This window comes from Petromyzon marinus, unplaced genomic scaffold, assembly GCF_048934315.1.
Source record: "Petromyzon marinus isolate PM22_M1 ecotype Great Lakes invasive population unplaced genomic scaffold, UKy_Petmar_22M1.pri1.0 PM_G_Scaffold_27, whole genome shotgun sequence".
NCBI classification, from domain to species: domain Eukaryota; kingdom Metazoa; phylum Chordata; class Hyperoartia; order Petromyzontiformes; family Petromyzontidae; genus Petromyzon; species Petromyzon marinus.
In genome coordinates, this window is record NW_027422839.1 from 113,080 (window position 1) to 131,424 (window position 18,345).

The 18,345-nt window shown below is 51.4% G+C and overlaps 1 protein-coding gene across 1 annotated transcript; it reads right to left on the bottom strand.

Moving 5' to 3' along the window:
• Positions 1-10,071: 10,071 nt before the first annotated feature.
• On the bottom strand, positions 10,072-18,008 carry LOC142913987 (uncharacterized). The gene is made up of 2 exons (XM_076061112.1): positions 16,684-18,008; positions 10,072-11,248 (listed from the first exon to the last, which is right to left on the bottom strand). The coding sequence occupies exons 1-2, from the start codon at positions 17,785-17,787 to the stop codon at positions 11,114-11,116; spliced, it is 1,239 nt and encodes a 412-aa protein (XP_075917227.1). The 5' UTR covers positions 17,788-18,008; the 3' UTR covers positions 10,072-11,113.
• Positions 18,009-18,345: the final 337 nt, after the last annotated feature.

The window sequence follows — 18,345 nt, forward strand, 5'->3', positions numbered from 1 at the left end:
TCAGTTGAGCGTGGACAATTACACCCAAGCTGAAACATAACGTGTTAAAAAAAGATTGTTGAAAAATATGTTTTTACGCTAGAATACAGTGTTGTCATCATTATGACATAAGTATACCACATTGGTAAGTGGGTTAAGATTGAGTTACTATATTTGATGATACAACAACAACAGACAGAGTGAGTTCATACACAGCGTGTGCAATAATAGCCCCATGGAGCACTTATTGCAATGGTGATGTCATCAAAAATGTAATTGTCGCGTTCCACGGTGGCCGCTCTTTGTCGGTGGTGGGGAGCGGTGGGGGGTTGGTGGAGCGGTCAGCGCTACCAACGCCGGCGATCAGCCGAGTTCCATTCCCGCTCACGGCCAACGCCACAGTGATTGCGATTATCTGAACAACCGGTCCTGGGCCTCCCCTAGGTCGACTTGGCCTCGAATGAGTACCCGCTGCGATATGTAAAGACATCGCCACTGGGGAGACAAAGGCGGCTGTGCGTGGTGTTGACCACCCACCCTCGTGTGCCACAGTGCCGGTAGCCTTCATAGCTGCTGCTACTCGCTAACAGCACTTGCTCCAACAGTCTGTTAAGGCTACACGAGGGGTGATCTTCATAGCTGCTGCCACTCGCTAACAGCACTTGCCCCAACAGTTTGTTAAGACCACACGGGGGGGGATCTTCATAGCTGCTGCTACTCGCTAACAGCACTTGCCCCAACAGTTTGTTAAGGCTACACGGCAGTGGTTGGGGAATCTTTAGGCTGTGTGTGGACGGCTTTGTGTGTTCCTCGCCGCTTTTGTTTCTAAGAAGTTGGCAGGTTTTTTTTTCTTCCATCAGTCGCGTGAGAGATAATTTTCGGGGACTCGTTAACCCGCTGCTGGATTAGGGCCCCTCGGCGCACCTTGTCCCGCGGGGGTTTGCGTTGGACTCGGCACTTGGCGAAGAGAACGCCGGAGCAGCTCCCGCCTCGGGAGATTGGCCGCGGGCAAATTTAGAAATCACCGCTCGGAAATGTTGAAAAGGTGGAATCCGTCCTCGGCTGCGACGCTCGCTCGTTCATTCAGCTCCAGCAGCAGCGTCCGCCTGCACCGAGTTTCCGGCTTTGCCGCTCTTAACCCAGAGTTTTTAAACGGCTGCTGCGTTGAACATCGTCGCGCGTGGTGTAAACTAAATATATACGCACAGCTTCCTGAGAATGTGTAAAATTGGGGAAACGTGATTATTTTGCGCGTTTAAAACACGGACGTTGTAAAACATCTTTCAAGGTTTTGATTTAAAGCTTTCGTGACTGCAGGGATTCATATTCTTGGTTCTTTCGGTAAAGTCACCACCACGTAGAAGGGAAACAATAAAATAATAAAAATATAAAACAATAACATTCTCACGAAGTTTCGACTGCAACACAAGAAGCAATCATCATCAGGTGTGGAAACCACAGCAAGACAATTTCAAAAAAGTGGCGGTTATTTTTTAACGTTAGCACCACGGAGAGCGATTTGGCAGTTGTTCAGACCGCATTCCATTCTCTTCCTCTCCCCCCTCCTCTTTTCCGGACATAGATGGACTCGTCCATCTGAACAACTGCCAAATCGCTCTCCGTGGTGCTAACGTTAAAAAAACGCCACTTTTTTCAAATTTTCTTGCTGTGGTTTTCACACCCGATGATGATTGCTTCTTGTGTCGCAGTCGAAACGTCGTGAGAATTTTTATTGTTTTATATTTTTATTATTTTATTGTTTCCCTTCTACGTGGTGACTTTACCGAAAGAACCAAGAACATTCTTCAAGGTTCTTTCGGTCAAGTGACGTAGGGACAAAATAAAATAAATCACGACGTTTCTGTCGCAACACAAGCGACCCCCCATCAGTTGAACTGTACCTGTTCCGCCTGATGACGGTCGCTTGTGTCGCAATAGAAACGTGGCGATGTATTTTATACACCTACCACGTGATGACTTTGAGAGCGTGGATCCCTGCAGTTGTCACGAAAGCTTCAAGTGAAGATTCTCAATGCTGTTTTCAATGTTGCGTTCAGTCAGTGAAACGTCCGCACATTCGAGTCGAGTGCCCATTAATGGGCCACGCAAGGCCCAACGCGTAGGGCCGAGGCTTCGCTCTGTGGCTCGTTTGTTCGTCTCGTTATTAAATAATTTTTGATGTCACCAGAGGACTTGGGAGTCTTGTTGTGTTTAGACTGCAGGAGCGGTGGGAGGGGTTTTAAGAGCTATTAAAGCTCTTGTTTGTCTCTCTGTTTGTCTCTGTGTGAGTCTCTCTCTCTCTGTGTGTCTGTGTGTCTGTCTCTGTGTCTATGTTGTGTGTCTGTGTTGTCTCTCTCTGCTTGTGTGTCTGTCTGTGTGTCTATGTTGTGTGTCACTCTCTGTGTGTGTCTGTGTGAGTCTCTCTCTGTGTGTCTGTGTGTCTATGTTATGTGTCACTCTCTGTGTGTGTCTGTGTTGCCTCTCTCTGCTTGTGTGTCTGTCTGTGTGTCTATGTTGTGTGTCACTCTCTGTGTCTCTGTGTGAGTCTCTCTCTGCTTGTGTGCATGTCTGTGTCTATGTTGTGTGTGTCTCTCTCTGTTTCTCTCTGTGTGAGTCTCTCTCTGCTTGTGTGTCTGTCTATGTTTCTATGTTGTGTGTCTCTCTGTGTGTGTGTGTGTTGTCTCTCTCTGCCTGTGTGTCTGCCTGTGTGTCAGTGTTGTGTGTGTCTCTCTGTGTATCTCTGTGTTGTCTCTCTCTCTGCTTGTGTGTCTGTCTGTGTGTCTATGTTGTGTGTCTCTCTCTGTGTGTCTCTGTGTGAGTCTCAATGCTTGTGTGTCTGTCTGTGTGTCTATGTTGTGTGTCTCTCTCTGTGTGTCTGTATTGTCTCTCTCTCTCTGCTTGTGTCTGTTTGTGTGTCTATGTTGTGTGTCTCTGTGTTGTCTCTCTCTGCTTGTGTGTCTGTCTGTGTGTCTATGTTGTGTGTCTCTCTCTCTGCTTGTGTCTGTCTGTGTGTCTATGTTGTGTGTCTCTCTCTGTGTGTCTGTGTTGTCTCTCTCTGCTTGTGTGCCTGTCTGTGTGTCTATGTTGTGTGTCTCTCTCTGTGTGTCTCTGTGTGAGTCTCTCTCTGCTTGTGTGTCTCTGTGTGTCTATGTTGTGTGTCTCTGTGTGAGTCTCTCTGCTTGTGTGTATGTCTGTGTGTCTATGTTGTGTGTCTCTCTCTGTGTGTCTCTGTGTGAGTCTCTCTCTGCTTGTGTGTCTCTGTGTCTATGTTGTGTGTCTCTCTCTGTGTGTCTCTGTGTGAGTCTCTCTGCTTGTGTGTATGTCTGTGTGTCTATGTTGTGTGTCTCTCTCTGTGTGTCTCTGTGTGAGTCTCTCTGCTTGTGTGTATGTCTGTGTGTCTATGTTGTGTGTCTCTCTCTGTGTGTCTCTGTATTGTCTCTCTCTGTGTGTCTATGTTGTGTGTCTCTCTCTGTGTGTTTCTGTGTTGTCTCTCTCTCTCTCTGCTTGTGTGTCCCCGTATCTACGTTTTGTCTCTCTCAAATGTATTAATCTTTGGAATAACGTAATCAACCAGGTGGGGCATTGATTGTTTTGTTGGCCGACTCTGTGTTATATTGCATTATATTTCCAAGTTAACTATGTTTGTTCTCATTCATTTGTACCTGATGATGGTCGCTTGTGTTGCAATCGAAACGTCGTATTCTATTATTATTAAATTTCTTTACCGTTACGAATTGTCTGGGAATCAAAGCCAAGCAAGTTTCTTACCACAGTGACCACACGAGACGTGAAACAAACGCTGCGCGTGTAGTGGGTGCAAGGAGATTGGAGACGGCGTGTAGAGGCAGCACGTTGATTTAACGACAGCGGTAACAGCAATAGTAACGGTCCCTAACACAAAGGGGTAACGGCCCCTTAACCCGCTACCTGGGGGGGGTACGGCCCCCGAACAAGCGTGGCCTATCACTGGGACCACGGGCTCTCTCGCCTCCGGCTAACGGTGACCTAGGGGAGGCTACACTGACCCGACCCAGCCAAGGTACGGGTCTCGACCACTGGCCCTCTCGGTCCCGGCCCTTACAAGGACGTCGGGACCCGGGGGCTCCCAGGGTCTCGACCACTGGCCCGCTCGGTCCCGGCCCTTACAAGGACGTCGGGACCTGGGGGCTCCCAGGGTCTCGACCACTGGCCCTCTCGGTCCCGGCCCTTACAAGGACGTCGGGACCCGGGGGCTCCCAGGGTCTCGACCACTGGCCTGCTCGGTCCCGGCCCTTAGAAGGGCAGCGGGTCTGGGGGAATTAATAAGACAAGTGGAAATGAAGTAACCTCTGAGCTATTTTAATTAGTCTTATTAAATAATACAACAAAATTAATGACATTCAAAAAGTAATTTAGATTAAACACGTATTAGAACATTGTAACTTTAACAATCTCTTAAAGCAACGTGTATTACTAATTACTCATTCGTTAGCCCCCATTAGTCAATCGCGACTTCACGCTCATCAGCCAGCCATCTCAGTCATCTCAGTCAGTCGACCCGTGGCACCTGGGTCTGCCCCGTGACCTCCTGCCAGCGGGCGTTCGACACTTCACGTGGCCTCAGGGTGCACATAGCCTGGCACAAGCGTCGTGGTGACGTCACCGCCACTTAGTGGCGAATGGCGGTTGTTGTTGTATGTGTGTCTGTGTGTGTATGTGTGTGTATGTGTGTATGTGTGTGTATGTGTGTGTATGTGTGTATGCATGTGTGTGTGTGTATGTGTGTGTGTGTATGTGTGTGTATGTGTGTGTGTATGTGTGTGTGTGCATATATGTGTGTGTGTATGTGTGTGTGTACGTGTATGTGTGTGTGTATGTGTGTGTATATGTGTGTATGCATGTGTGTGTGTGTATGTGTGTGTATGTTGGTATGTGTGTGTGTATGTGTGTGTGTATGTGTGTATGTATGTGTGTATGTATGTCTGTATGTGTGTGTGTATGTGTGTGTATGTGTGTGCCGGACGGGCAACTCTGTCGTGGACAGTGCTGTGGGGGGAGATCCAATTTTGATTGGCTCCTCCCCTCATGGCATATATGTCTACCACAGGGGCTAAACGGGGGCTCTGGACGGGTGCGAGGGGCTGGTAACCCCTCCACCTTCAATTAATTACCACGAAACCACGAGTTAAACTGAAATATGTAACTAATAAGCTTGTGCCGGGGGGCCAGGCGTCTATGACGTCTCCTGGCCAAACCCCAATTGGCGGAGCCAGGAGATTGAATACCTACCCTTGGGGCTACTCCAGAAACAACGAAAAGCCACTACGGGTGGCCACGTGCAATGTTCGAACGCTCACTGCGGAGGAGAGGCTGCCACTCCTCTGTCGGGAGCTGGACCGGTACCGCCTGGATCTATGCGGCATTCAGGAGGTCCGGTGGACCGGCTCTGGCTCCTGCCACCATGAGGGGTGGACAGTCCTCTACTCGGGGCAGCAGACTGCCAAACAACAGGGTGTGGCTCTTCTTTTGAACAAAATAATGAAGGGGGCGTGGGAGCGTGGCGGTGAGGTGTGGGAAGCTGTAAGCCCCAGGCTACTTTGGGCTCGCTTTCCCATCAACTGGAGGCGAGGAATGGTGGTCGTGGTTACTTATGCCCCCACCGAAGATGAACATCCGTGGAGGGATGCAAGCAAAGCCGATGAGTCAGATGCCTTCTGTGACCTCCTGTCACAGGTGCTGGCTAAAGTGGCCCCTCGGGATAGAGTCATCATGGTGGGTGACTTCAATGCCCGAGTTGGTCATGATACTGGCACCTGGTCTGGAGTGATTGGAGGGCATGGGCCAGATCAGCTCAATAACAACGGTAGGAGGCTGCTAGATTTTTGTGCAGCCCATGGGCTTGTAATTACCAACACGCTGTTCCGGTATCGGCGCATCCACACAACATCATGGATGCATGCCGGGTCCAAGCAACAACATCTGCTGGACTACATAGTGACGGACCAGCGAATGCGAGCCCATGTCCTTGACACCAGGACCTACCGTGGAGCTGATCTGCCCTCTGACCATCGACTAGTCATCTGTAAGATGCGCCTGCCATTCTTCCACTCCGGTGGTGGGTGTACACCCAGGACCCCATTCCGACCTAAAGTGGCCTGGTCTCAGTTATCTGATAAAAGTTGCAAGCGAGAATTTCATCATCGCTTGCGGCTGGGATTGGCATCGTCCCCGACTCCTCCTGATGTCGAGGGTAAATGGGCGAGGTTTAGGACCGTGACTCATGCAGCTGCAATGGCTGCTTTAGGTACGCGGTCCAGACCTCCCCAGAGACCCTGGCTGACAGAGGAGGTGTTCAGGATGGTTGAGAAAAAGCGACAGGCCCACTGTCATCGGCTACAGAATCCCACGTCAGAGAATGAAGAGGCTTACCGCAGCCTTCGCTCGAAGGTTCGGAGAGCCGTGAGGCGTTGCAAGGATGGGTGGTGGTCGCGGGTTGCTAAGGAGATGGAGTCTGCCTCAGTGGCCCGTGATCACAAATCTCTTTTTAACTCCATCAAAAAAGTAACTTGCAGCGCCACACCTATTACCATCATTAGGGGAAAAACGGTGATCCAATCTCCGACCCCCAGGAACAGGTTTGCAGATTTGCTGAGCATTTCTGTGAGGTCCTGGGGGAGGGAAAATCCCTCAGCCAGGAAAACATCGTGGCACAAAGTGAGGATGACCTTGCTGAGGCTGCGGTGCCTCAAATATTGGAAGAAGTCACCCCCTGTGAGTGGCTGGATGAGGTGCCATCTGTTGAGGAAGTACTGAAGGCGATCCGGAGTCTGAGACCAGGAAAGGCAGCAGGCAGAGATGATCTCCCAAGCGAAATGCTGAGGGAGGGTGGCGTTTGTGCACAGACTGCCCTATATGACATCATAACAACAGTCTGGACCACTGGACGGGTTCCGCAGGATTGGAAGGATGCCCTGGTGGTCCCCCTTTTTAAGAAGGGGGACCGCACAGACTGTAACAACTACAGGGGCATCTCACTCCTCAGTGTGCCGGGAAAGGTTCTGGCAAGGATTATTCAGCATCGCCTTGCCAGGCACGCTGAGGAGAGGCTTGCGGAGCCCCAATGCGGTTTCAGGAAAGGGCGGTCCTGCACAGATGCTATATTTTCTGTCCGTCTGCTACAGCAGAGGTGTAGGGAATTCCAACAAGACCTACATCTCTGCTTTATTGACCTGGTCAAGGCCTATGATACCATCAGTAGGCCTGGGCTCTGGGTCGTTCTTCGTACTTTTGGAGTACCTGACCCTCTGCTCACGATCATTAAGACCCTTCATGATGGTGAGCGGGCCCGGGTAAAACTACGTGGCCGGGAGTCAGAGCCATTCCCTGTACACCTTGGGGTGCGACAGAGATGTCCTCTGGCTCCCACATTATTTAACATCTATTTTGACCACGTAGTTCGTGAAGCCTTCACTAGCTGTACCGGGGAATCTCCATATGGTACAGATATAATGGGAGGCTAATCGATGCCTGGGTGCGGTCAAGGGATGGCTCCCTATTGCTCAACCACGTTATGTATGCTGATGATTTGGTAATAGCTGCTCAGTCAGAGGAGGAGTTGGAGACGCTACTGCTGAGACTGGAGCGTGCCACTAAGAGGTGGGGCCTTACCATCAGCCCCACCATAACTAAGCACCTGCCTGGGTATTTTGTACCATCGGACACTCCACCCCCACAACTCCCAATCGGTGATGGGGCAGTTGTGGAGAGAGTGGAGAGTTTCCCATACCTGGGCAGTGTGCTTATGACTGGCTCCAGTTTAACAGCAGAGGTCTCACTCCGAATCAGTCGAGCGGCAATATCTTTTCATCGGTTGCGTAATGCTGCGTGGAAGCTACCTGGTCTGTCGCTCCGCACTAAGCTTCAGGTCTTCTCGGCCACGGTCATTCTCTCCCTTCTCTACGCTTGCGAAACGTGGACCCCCCTAATGGAACATCTTCGCCGGTTAGAAACATTTAGGCTGGCCTGCCTACGATCCATCCTGGGTTTAACCAGACTGGATTGTGTGAGGAGTTCACAAATCCTTGAAAGATCTGGGCAGGGTCCCATCGGTGAGCTCTTCCGGCAGGCAAGGCTGCGATGGCTGGGTCATGTAGCCCGCATGCCCAGCCACCGCATGCCGAAACAGCTTTTGTTTGGCCGGATTGAGGGGGCTAAGCGGGCGCGGCACGGGCTAGAGAAGAGATGGAGTGATGTGGTACAGGAGGATGTGGAGCTGAGTGGACTTGCCGATGACTGGTACCAGCGGTGTCAAGATCGGCCTCTGTGGAGGAGGCTCGTGAAGGATGCTACTGGGCAGTTGGAGGCAGTCGCCCTCCAACAACAATGGAGGACGGAGGAGCGACGCTCAGAACAATGAGCGGAGTGCCGGGTGGCTAAAGCACAGCAGGTTGGCACAGTAGGGGGCACAGGTGGTGCATCAGCCAGTCATCTCAGTCAGTCGACCCGTGGCACCTGGGTCTGCCCCGTGACCTCCTGCCAGCGGGCGTTTGACACTTCACATGGCCTCAGAGTGCACATAGCCTGGCACAAGCGTCGTGGTGACGTCACCGCCACTTAGTGGCGAATGGCGGTTGTTGTTGTTGTTGTGTATGTATGTGTATGTGTGTGTATGTATGTGTGAATGTGTATGTATGTATATGTGTGTATGTGTGTGTATGTGTGTATGTGTGTGTATGTGTGTGTGTATGTGTGTGTGTATGTGTGTGTGTATGTGTGTGTGTGTATGTGTGTACGTTGAACTCTTTCTGTCACACCACCACCGCACGTTGCCCAACCGTGCTGAAAGACGACAACAACAAGCGGCAATTCTAAAGAGTTATCGGTGTAGTGTGTGTTCATCAGGTGAAGGGACGAGACTGTCTCGAGGACAGGCCACTTGTGTTGTGGCCGAAACGTCGTGAGAATTTTATCGTGTTATTTTATTTTATTAATTTATTACTTTATTCTCATTCTACGTGGTGACTTTACCGAAAGAACCAAAGAAGATGAAAACGCGTGTGTAGTGACTGCGACTGTCACCGCGTGGTGCCAGGCTTACGAATCCACGGCGGACGATGCGTTGGCATCACGTGCGGCCTGCTCACCGGGCGTGGCGCCGCCGGGCCTAGCGCGGGGCCTGGCTGAGCGCCGGTCGGCGCGGAGGCACCGCGAGCGGCGTGCGGCGCGGGCCAGCCGGGCTCGCGTTGGGGCACGACACGCCGGTTGACCCGCCGGCACGCGGCCGGACGACGTTGGAGGGGGGCCGCCGGGCGGTCATGTGGCGTAGAGGAGCTCTCGGGGAGCCTTCGGGAAAGAGGCGGAGAGATCTGGAAGGTGGGCGGGGCGAGAGGCGGAGCCGGCCCCGGCCCGGGCCGATGTGACGGGGGCCCCGCGAGGGCCCCGGGGTTCTTCGTGTTGCCAGCGATGAAGATCCACGTCGGGGGGAGAAGCCTCTAGCCACGCGGTCTGGGACCCAGCTCAGGGTCCGGGCCGGGATAACGAGCCGTGTCCGGTGCTGCCGTAGCGTAGCTAGATGGGCGTTCAACACCCAAGCGTGGCTTGTGTTATGTTGAGTCGGTGATGTGGTGTTGCTCCCGAGACAACGTCTGCGACTCAGTTGGAGTCGCTACATATGTGTTTATAAAACATGTAATAATAGTAGGGCTTTTACCCTTTTTTTGGGAACAAAACTGAAACCTTTTTACAAGGATTCATGCTGCTGCATTAACCACAATACCTGCAGTCAAATTGCAAACAAAAAACACACTGATATTTGTGGCATTGTCCTTGAAACTGATTGGTCCACACCAAGGGACGGCTTTCTTTCTAAAGGACAATGCATCATATATTATCATAGTATGTGTTTTGTTTGCATTTTGACTGCAGGTATTGTGGTTAATGCAGTAACATGAATCCTTGTAAAAAGGTTTCAGTTTTGTTGCCAAAAAAATGGGAAAAACCCCTATTATTATTACATTTTGGTACTGGCAAAGGAGGTCTAATGAAGATAAAAAAACATGCATTTGAACAAACGCAACAATCATCCGGGAAAATTGTTCTCGGAGCGCAGCTAGAAAAAAAAAGCACAAACGTTTTAAGAGACGCAACATATCATTTACTGCAGATAGTTTCACATCAATCACTCAATCTCGGTCAACGCTCACCGCCACTATTGCCAGACATTGTGTAACAGGTAAGAGGCGTAGCCCTGCAATTCTTACCCGTGCCACTGCTGACAGATGGGGCTCCACGAGAGGGGGCACTGGAGAGCCCCTTTGAGGCGGGCGGGGGGGGGGGGGTAATTTTGACTCTTTCACGTTGGCCAGACGTCTTCGAAGAGGATTTTGTACACGATACATATATATACGTTATGAACCTGTGACCAATGCCGACTGTTACACTAATAGGATACTCGTAAGCAATGCGTTAGGCTTGACAGGAATTGAACGATGTGTTGTACCGCACATTTTCCACGAATGCTCAGACTACTTTGGTGTGTGTGCATGTTGTATACTCCCCACAGGATTATAAGATAGGCGTCGTTGTGGTCTCATAGTTCAACAATCTTTAGGATCCGACGGTGCATTCCATAACTAAAGGTTAATCCTCTGTTCATAATGATGTCGTTTTTGGTTGCTTAGTACACTGAGTGAACGTATTTCAACGGAACATGAAAATGACTTTTTTTATGTGACTGAGCGTACCCAGCTATATTTTCACATAGCTCAGTGCCATGATACTATTACTCAGATTTATGTTCCATTAGAAGTTAAGATTACGGTTAAAAGTCACGACTTACTTGCACGCACTTTACGTCGGTAACGCTAAACACACAAACGTTCATTGTGAATGATCAAAGACAACTGTCTGACGTTGTGACTTAAAAAAGTGTTTTAACAGAAATTCAGGCAATTTAAAACAACACGTCATCACAATTTCTTGGCTGTACGTTCTGTTTGTGTGTAACCAGTTTTCTGCGGCAAGACTTAAAGTCAAATTGCGTATACGCACTCAATAAAATGCATCCCACGACAATTATTTTTGTGGAATTTCTTTTTTAAAACATGAACATTTAAGTTTGTAGTTGGCACGTTTTTAACGCGGCAATGAAAGTTGTTTAAAAGTCAAAAGCCTCTGTCTCTCTCTCTGTCTCTCTCTTCTCGTCTCCACTGTCGCTGCCCGTCGGAGCTCGGCGTCTGCGGCTCCTCTCATAGGTGGGCGTCCCCGGCCCGAACGCTCCCAGGAAGCCCTCCTGTGTGGCAGCAGAGAAACAGAACGAAAAGAGAGCCCCATCATCATCATCGTCATCACACAGCTGCTGCTGCTGCTGCTGCTACTCAGCCCCGAGCTGTAAATGCTCTGCTGATACGCATGGCATTGTCCTTGTGCTGGTCGCCTTTTGGCGTTGTTCTCTGATCTGATACTTGGTGGTGAGTCACTGGTAGAGAGACACTGGGTAGTGAGACACTGGGTAGTGAGACACTGGGTAGTGAGACACTGCGTAGTGAGACACTGGGTAGTGAGACACTGGTTAGTGAGACACTGGGTAGTGAAACACTGGGTAGTGAGACACTGCTAGTGAGACACTGGGTAGTGAGTCACTGGTACAGAGACACTGGGTAGTGAGACACTGGGTAGTGAAACACTGGGTAGTGAGACGCTGCTAGTGAGACACTGGGTAGTGAGACACTGGGTAGTGAGACACTGGGTAGTGAGACACTGGGTAGTGAGACACTGCTAATTAGACACTGGGCAGTGAGACACTGGGTAGTGAGACACTGGTTAGTGAGACACTGGGTAGAGAGACACTGGGTAGTGAGACACTGGGTAGTGAGACAATGGCTAGTGAGACACTGGGTAGTGAGACACTGGGTAGTGAGACACTGCTAGTGAGACACTGGGTAGTGAGACACTGGGTAGTGAGACACTGCTAGTGAGACACTGGGTAGTGAGACACTGGGTAGTGAGACACTGATAGTGAGACACTGCTAGTGAGACACTGGGTAGTGAGACACTGGGTAGTGAGACACTGGGTAGTGAGACACTGGGAAGTGAGACACTGGCTAGTGAGGTACTGGGTAGTGAGACACTGGGTAGTGAGACACTGCTAGTGAGACACTGGGTAGTGAGACACTGGGTAGTGAGACACTGCAAGTGAGACACTGGGTAGTGAGACACTGGGTAGTGAGACACTGGGTAGTAAGACACTGGGGAGTGAGACACTGCTAGTGAGACACTGGGTGGTGAGACACTGGGTAGTGAGACACTGCTAGTGAGACACTGGGTGGTGAGACACTGGGGAGTGAGACACTGGGTAGTGAGACACTGGGTAGTGAGGCACTGGGTGGTGAGACACTGGGTAGTGAGACACTGGGTAGTGAGACACTGGGGAGTGAGACACTGGGTAGGAGTCTAGGCCATAGAGAAGACTGCTTCTACTGCTGTATCTGGTGTAGGCCGACCAGTTCTCAAAGACAAAGCGTGTGCACTGAGCGACTTCCGAGACACATCGAGTAGAAGGCTTCTTATTTATTAAGAGCACACGGGGCGACACACTTCGTAACACAGCTGCACATAGACGATCCTAACACACAGCCCATCTCCGGCATACGCTGCGCCAGCTGTCCGACTAGCGTAGCGGCGGCGGCAACGGAGAGGGTGTTGCAGAACAGCCACGTGGTCGGAGACGAAGGGATCACGACGAGCAGAGACGCAGCCAGGACCCAAGACCCGCTAACAGCCCTGAACCTCTGGTTTCGGTCTCCCTTATATATGCCGGGCGTGGCCAAGCTCCACCTCTGGCCACGCCCCTTTCCAAGCTCCACCACTGGCCACGCCCCTTTCCAGAACCTTCGGGCTGGTTCATCCCCCGCTCCTCCTGATGTCGAGGGGAAATGGGCGAGGACTGTGGCTCATGCAGCTGCAATTGGCTGCTTTGGGTACGCGGTCCAGACCTATCCCCATAGACCCTGGCTCACAAAGTAGGTGTTCAGGCTGGCTGAGAAAAAAGCGACAGGCTGACTCTCATCGTCTGCAGCATCCCACGTCAGAGAATGAGGCTTACCGCAGCCTTCGCTCGGAGGTTCGGAGAGCCGTGAGGCACTGTAAGGACGGTCGGTTGTCGCGGGTTGCTAAGGAGATGGAGTCTGCCTCAATGGCCCATTATCACAAATCGCTCTTTAATTCCATAAAGAAGTAACCTGCAGCACCACACTTATTACTATGATTAGGGGAAAGAACGGTGATCCAATCTCCGACCCCCAGGAACGGGTTTGCAGATTTGCTGAGCATTTCTGTGAGGTCCTGGAGGAGGGGAAATCCCTCAGCCTGGAAAACATCGTGGCACAAAGTGGGGATGACCCTGCTGAGGCTGCGGTGCCTCAAAGGTGTCGAAGAAGTCACCCCCTGTGAGTGGCTGGCTGAGGTACCATCTGTTGAGGAAGTACTTAAGGCGATCCAGAGCCTAAGACCAGGAAAGGCAGAGGGCAGAGATGATCTCCCAAGCGAAATGCTGAGCGAGGGTGGCGTTTGTTGAAAAGTTTTGTCCACACAGTACACGTCTTTTGGCGTTGCTGAAACCGTTCGTTGCCCGTCCCGCGCTCATGTTGCTGCTGTGATAGGTTATTGTCTTTTATAAATTTGAATGGCGACCCTTTATTTATTTATTTATGCATCTACGTAGTTGGTTTACATCATGTTATTAGAAATGGCAGTACGGGGATTCAACCGCTAGGTGGCAACCGCAGCATTGCTTTGATGATCCGGAGTAAGAGAGAGAGAGACGCCTATTAGCATTGGACACGGAGTAGACGACAGTGGTAGCTCAAATGACAGAGGACAATTATTTACTTATTCAGTTTCTCAACGGGGATAACTACCCCCCCCCCAAACCATCAACAAAAGCAGTGGCCATTTATCCCCACGGCTGAATCATTTTGGTGGCGCATGCCAGCTTTACCACGTTCGCCGCTTGTTGCAGAAATTCACCGTTCAAATCCGGCACTCACCCTGCTCACGGCTGCCGTTGCATTAACCGTAAACATACGCGCCTTCCACTTGACAGTCGGATGTTAAAGACCTCGCAACGTCTGTCGCAAGATCACGCCATTGTGTGCTGCTGTCACGGTCCCGATTTGCCAAATAAAAAAAAATGACCCGCAGATTGTAATAGACAGCACTCGTGGAAGACCCCTATGGCTGAAGTATGGCAGGGGCCTCCTGAAAGAGTCATGATACTCATTGAGGTTGTCCTTGATAAACAAGCGAACACCTGGAATTACACGCAATTTGGATGACTCTCAGCGGCGAATAATATCTGAACCGGTCCTAGGTCCACACTACTTCACAACCCACACTGATCAGCATGGTGAAGTATGGTCAAACAACCTAAATGACCCAACATGGTGTAATCAGACCATTATTCAGCAGTATTTTCACGAAAGGGCTGGTGGGAAAGCATGGCCCAACAATTCCCATGACCAATACTGTTGGGGAATCCTTCATCCAGCGGCGGATTGACAAAGTGCCGCATAAATCTTTACTGGTGTGCTGCATCAGCAACCGTGATAAGCAGTGCATATGAAGAAAGAAACACCTTGATTAAAAAAAAATCTTTAACTGAATTTTTTGCCCAGCTGTCCTTTGTTGACGACGTTTAATGGCGCTGATGCATGTATAATCCATTAACAAGCAAGCAGTGTTGGTGGATAACACAGGCATTGAGATGCCATGCTGTGCAGCCGCCCACCCACCTCCAAGGCAACTGAATGCTGTGTGAAGTGTAGCAGACAGTACAGTTCAGCAGTTTTCAAATAATTAAATCGTGGACATTTGTCAATCCACTGCTAGACAGATGGATGCGTCTGTGCCATGTTGGTCACAATGGTTGTATGACCATACTTCGAGGTGGCGAGATGTTAACTACCTCGCCTGGTATATAGGAGGTCGTGGGTTAGATCCCGACCCTTACACGTGTATATTTGGAGTTTTAATTTCTCTCTCATCGTGGTCGCATAGATTTTTCTCCGGGGCCTCCGGTTTTTCCCTCTCCACATTTAGAATCAACGTGCGTTTATAGAGTATTTGGCTGCTATAAATTTCCCCATGATGAGCCACTTCGTTGAGCTATCATTTGTGATAGCCAGATCGTTTATAAAAAAAGAGCTATATAGCTCTGGGCCTTACCTGGTGAAATATATATTTTTAATTTAGTTTATATGGTGGAAGCCAGGGACTAGTTCAGATATAGCTCCTCACTGTGATGTTAGCCGTGGCTGGGAGTTGAACTAGGGTTCAATCGTATGGTGTGCTGACCACTATGTATTTTATAGCTTTATTTTGGTGATTTCTAAAACAGATGGTTAAGCCATGTTTCTTGCGGAAGTGCGGAGTTGGCCTGATAACTTGAATCTAACTTGTCTTCTGGTTGTTATTGTTTGTCTTGCATCACACTGGGATTTTTGCACACAGCGTTGTAATACGGTGTTTTTTTCTGTAAGATTTGCTGGTTTATCCAGGATGTTTCTGTTGCGCGTCGTCGTCGCTTTAAGATGTTTCTCTGTTCATACTTTGTTGCGGTTGCACCCGACTCAAGAGCCGCATGGCTCACAGGGCTACACCTAATGAATGAAACTTGAAAACTTGAAACTGCCCTACATGACATCATAACAACAGTCTGGACCACTGGACGGGTTCCGCAGGATTGGAAGGATGCCCTGGTGGTCTCCCTCTTTAAAAAGGGGGACCGCACAGACTGTAACAACTACAGGGGCATCTCACTCCTTAGTGTGCTGGTAAAGGTCCTGGCAAGGATTATTTAACATCGCCTTGCCAGGCATGCTGAGGAGAGGCTTACGGAGCCCCAATGCGGTTTCAGGAAAGAGCGGTCCTGCACAGATGCCATGTGATCTGTCCGTTTGCTACAGCAGAGGTGTAGGGAATTCCAACAAGACCTACACATCTCTGCTTTATTTACCTGGTCAAGGCCTATGATACCATCAGTAGGCCTGGGATCTGGGTTGTTCTTCGTGCTTTCGGAGTCCCTGACCTGCTGCTCACGATCATGAACGACCTTCATGATGGTGAGCAGGCCTGGGTAAAACTACGTGGCCGGGAGTCGCAGCCATTCCCTGTACACCTTGGGGTGCGACAGGAATGTCCTCTGGCTCCCACATTATTTAACATCTATTTTGACCACGTAGTTTGTGAAGCCTTTTCATCTGGTACAGATACAATGGGAGGCTGATTGATGCCCGGGTGCAGTCAAGGGATGGCTCCCTATTTCTCAAACATGTTATTGGTGGTGGTGTTGGCGGTGGTGGTGTTGGCGGTGTTGGTGGTGGTGGCGACGTTAGTGGTGTTAGTGGTGGCGACGGTAGTGGTGTTGGTGGTGGCGGTGGCGACGGTAGTGGTGTTGGTGGTGTTAGTGGTGGCGACGGTAGTGGTGTTGGTGGTGGCAATGGCGACGGTAGTGGTGTTGGCGGTGGTGACGGTAGTGGTGTTAGTGGTGGCGACGGTAGTGGTGTTGGTGGTGGCGACGGTAGTGGTGTTAGTGGTTAGTGATGGCGATGGTAGTGGTGTTAGTGGTGGCGACGGTAGTGGTGTTAGTGGTGGCGACGGTAGTGGTGTTGGCGGTGTTAGTGGTGGCGACGGTAGTGGTGTTGGTGTTGGCGGTGTGTAACCCCTCACCCAGCCTCCCTGCTCCATGAGCCACGGCTTGCGTGTGATCAACAGCACAGCGGCCACCGCGTCTGTCAAGGGCCACGACTTCTCTAAGTCGCCCAGACGACCGGAGGCCCTCAAGCTCTTCACGAGCAGCGCGCAAAACACCACCATGGACAGGACGCCTTCCCAGTTCATGGGCCCGCCGGCGAGAACCTTCCAGGCCATGGTCACGACCAGCCGGAGCGGCTCCGCCTCCCTCGCCAGCTCCTCCGTGCGGCTCGCCAAGTCCGGGATGGAGGCTTCAAGCTGAGCGAGCAAGATGTCCCCTTGGGTGTCGAGCACCTCCTGCAGCTGCTCCACACGCTGCCGGACGAGCCGCTGGGAAGCCTGGAGCTCCGACTGCACCTCCTGCGCCTGCCGCCGCAGTTGCTGCACCTGCCGCCACAGTTCCTGCCAGTTCTTGAACTGCCGCAGCTGCTCAAACTGCTCGTGCTGCGTCAGCTGCAGCTGCTTGAACCGATGCATTAGCTGTAAGTCCTGGAGCCGATACTGCTCCTGCACCTCCTGGAGCTGCTGCTCCTGCACCCCCTGGAGCTGCTGCCGCTCCTGCTGGAGCCGCCGCACGAGCTGCTGTTGCTGCTGCACCTGCTCAAGCTGCTCCTGCACCTCCTGCACATGCTGGAGCTGCTGCTGCCGGAGATTCTCCGCCCGCTGCTGCTGTTGCTGCTGCGCCAGCTGGAGTTGTCGCTGCACCTTCAGGAGCTGCTCCGGCAACTGCTGAAGCTGCTGCTGGTGGTGCTGGTGCAGTCCCTGCTGCACAGGCTGCTGGTGCTGCTGCTGCAGTCCCTGCTGCACAGGCTGCTGGTGCTGCAGTCCCTGCTGCACAGGCTGCTGGTGCTGCAGTCCCTGCTGCACAGGCTGCTGGTGCTGCTGCTTGTGGAGCTGCCGCCGCTGCTCCGCCTGTTCTGTCAGGTGAGCCACGTAGCCGGAGATTAGATCGGAGGTTACGATGGTCAGCAGCTGCATCGCTTCATCCTCCTCCTCCTCCTCGCCGCCGCAGCAGCCGACCCTCGCCTGTATCCCACCCGCAGAATGCGACGCGGCATGGGCAGAGGCCGCAGGCTGCATGGCGGTGTAGGCCTCAGTGGCGGGCGTTGACGTCGTTGTTGCTGATTCCGCTGCTGCGGGGTCGTTGATGTCGCGAGGCAACTGAGGAGGTGGAGGAGGGGGACGAGGTGGAGGTAGAGGAGGTAGAGGAGGCAGAGGAGGTGGCGACTTCGCGCCTCGCTGGGAGCTGTTTGGCTTCTCCCTCCATTCAGATTTGGTTCTCGGTGATGGCGTAGGATCGATCCGTGGATCTATTCGGTATCGAGGGAAATCGATTCCTCCACGTTCGAATCGACTTCGATTGCAAGCCGTCGGTCGATTTTGACCTCGATTCACGATCCGCACGCGAGGGGGCGGGGCCACGTGGGTGGACGTACAATGCAAAATCAGTTCTGAGACAGAGTTCATAGTTCAGTTATTTGGTATAGCCCTGTGAGCCATTCGGCTCTTGAATCGGGTGCAACCGCAACAAACAAAAAACATGAACAAGAAAACATCTTAAAGTGACTTTGTGTGACTGTGCAAACAGAAAATACAGGAAAAAAATATCAAAATATTCAAGCAGCAATAGCACCGTAC

What these genes read in the sequence shown, in the direction of transcription:
- LOC142913987 (XM_076061112.1), bottom strand. Translation starts at nt 17,787, where the DNA reads ATGCAGCCTGCGGCCTCTGCCCATGCCGCGTCGCATTCTGCGGGTGGG. An exon ending in TCATGGAGCAGGGAGGCTGG is followed by an intron (nt 11,249 to 16,683) that starts GTGAGGGGTTAC and finishes GCTGCCACACAG; the next exon opens with GAGGGCTTCCTGGGAGCGTT.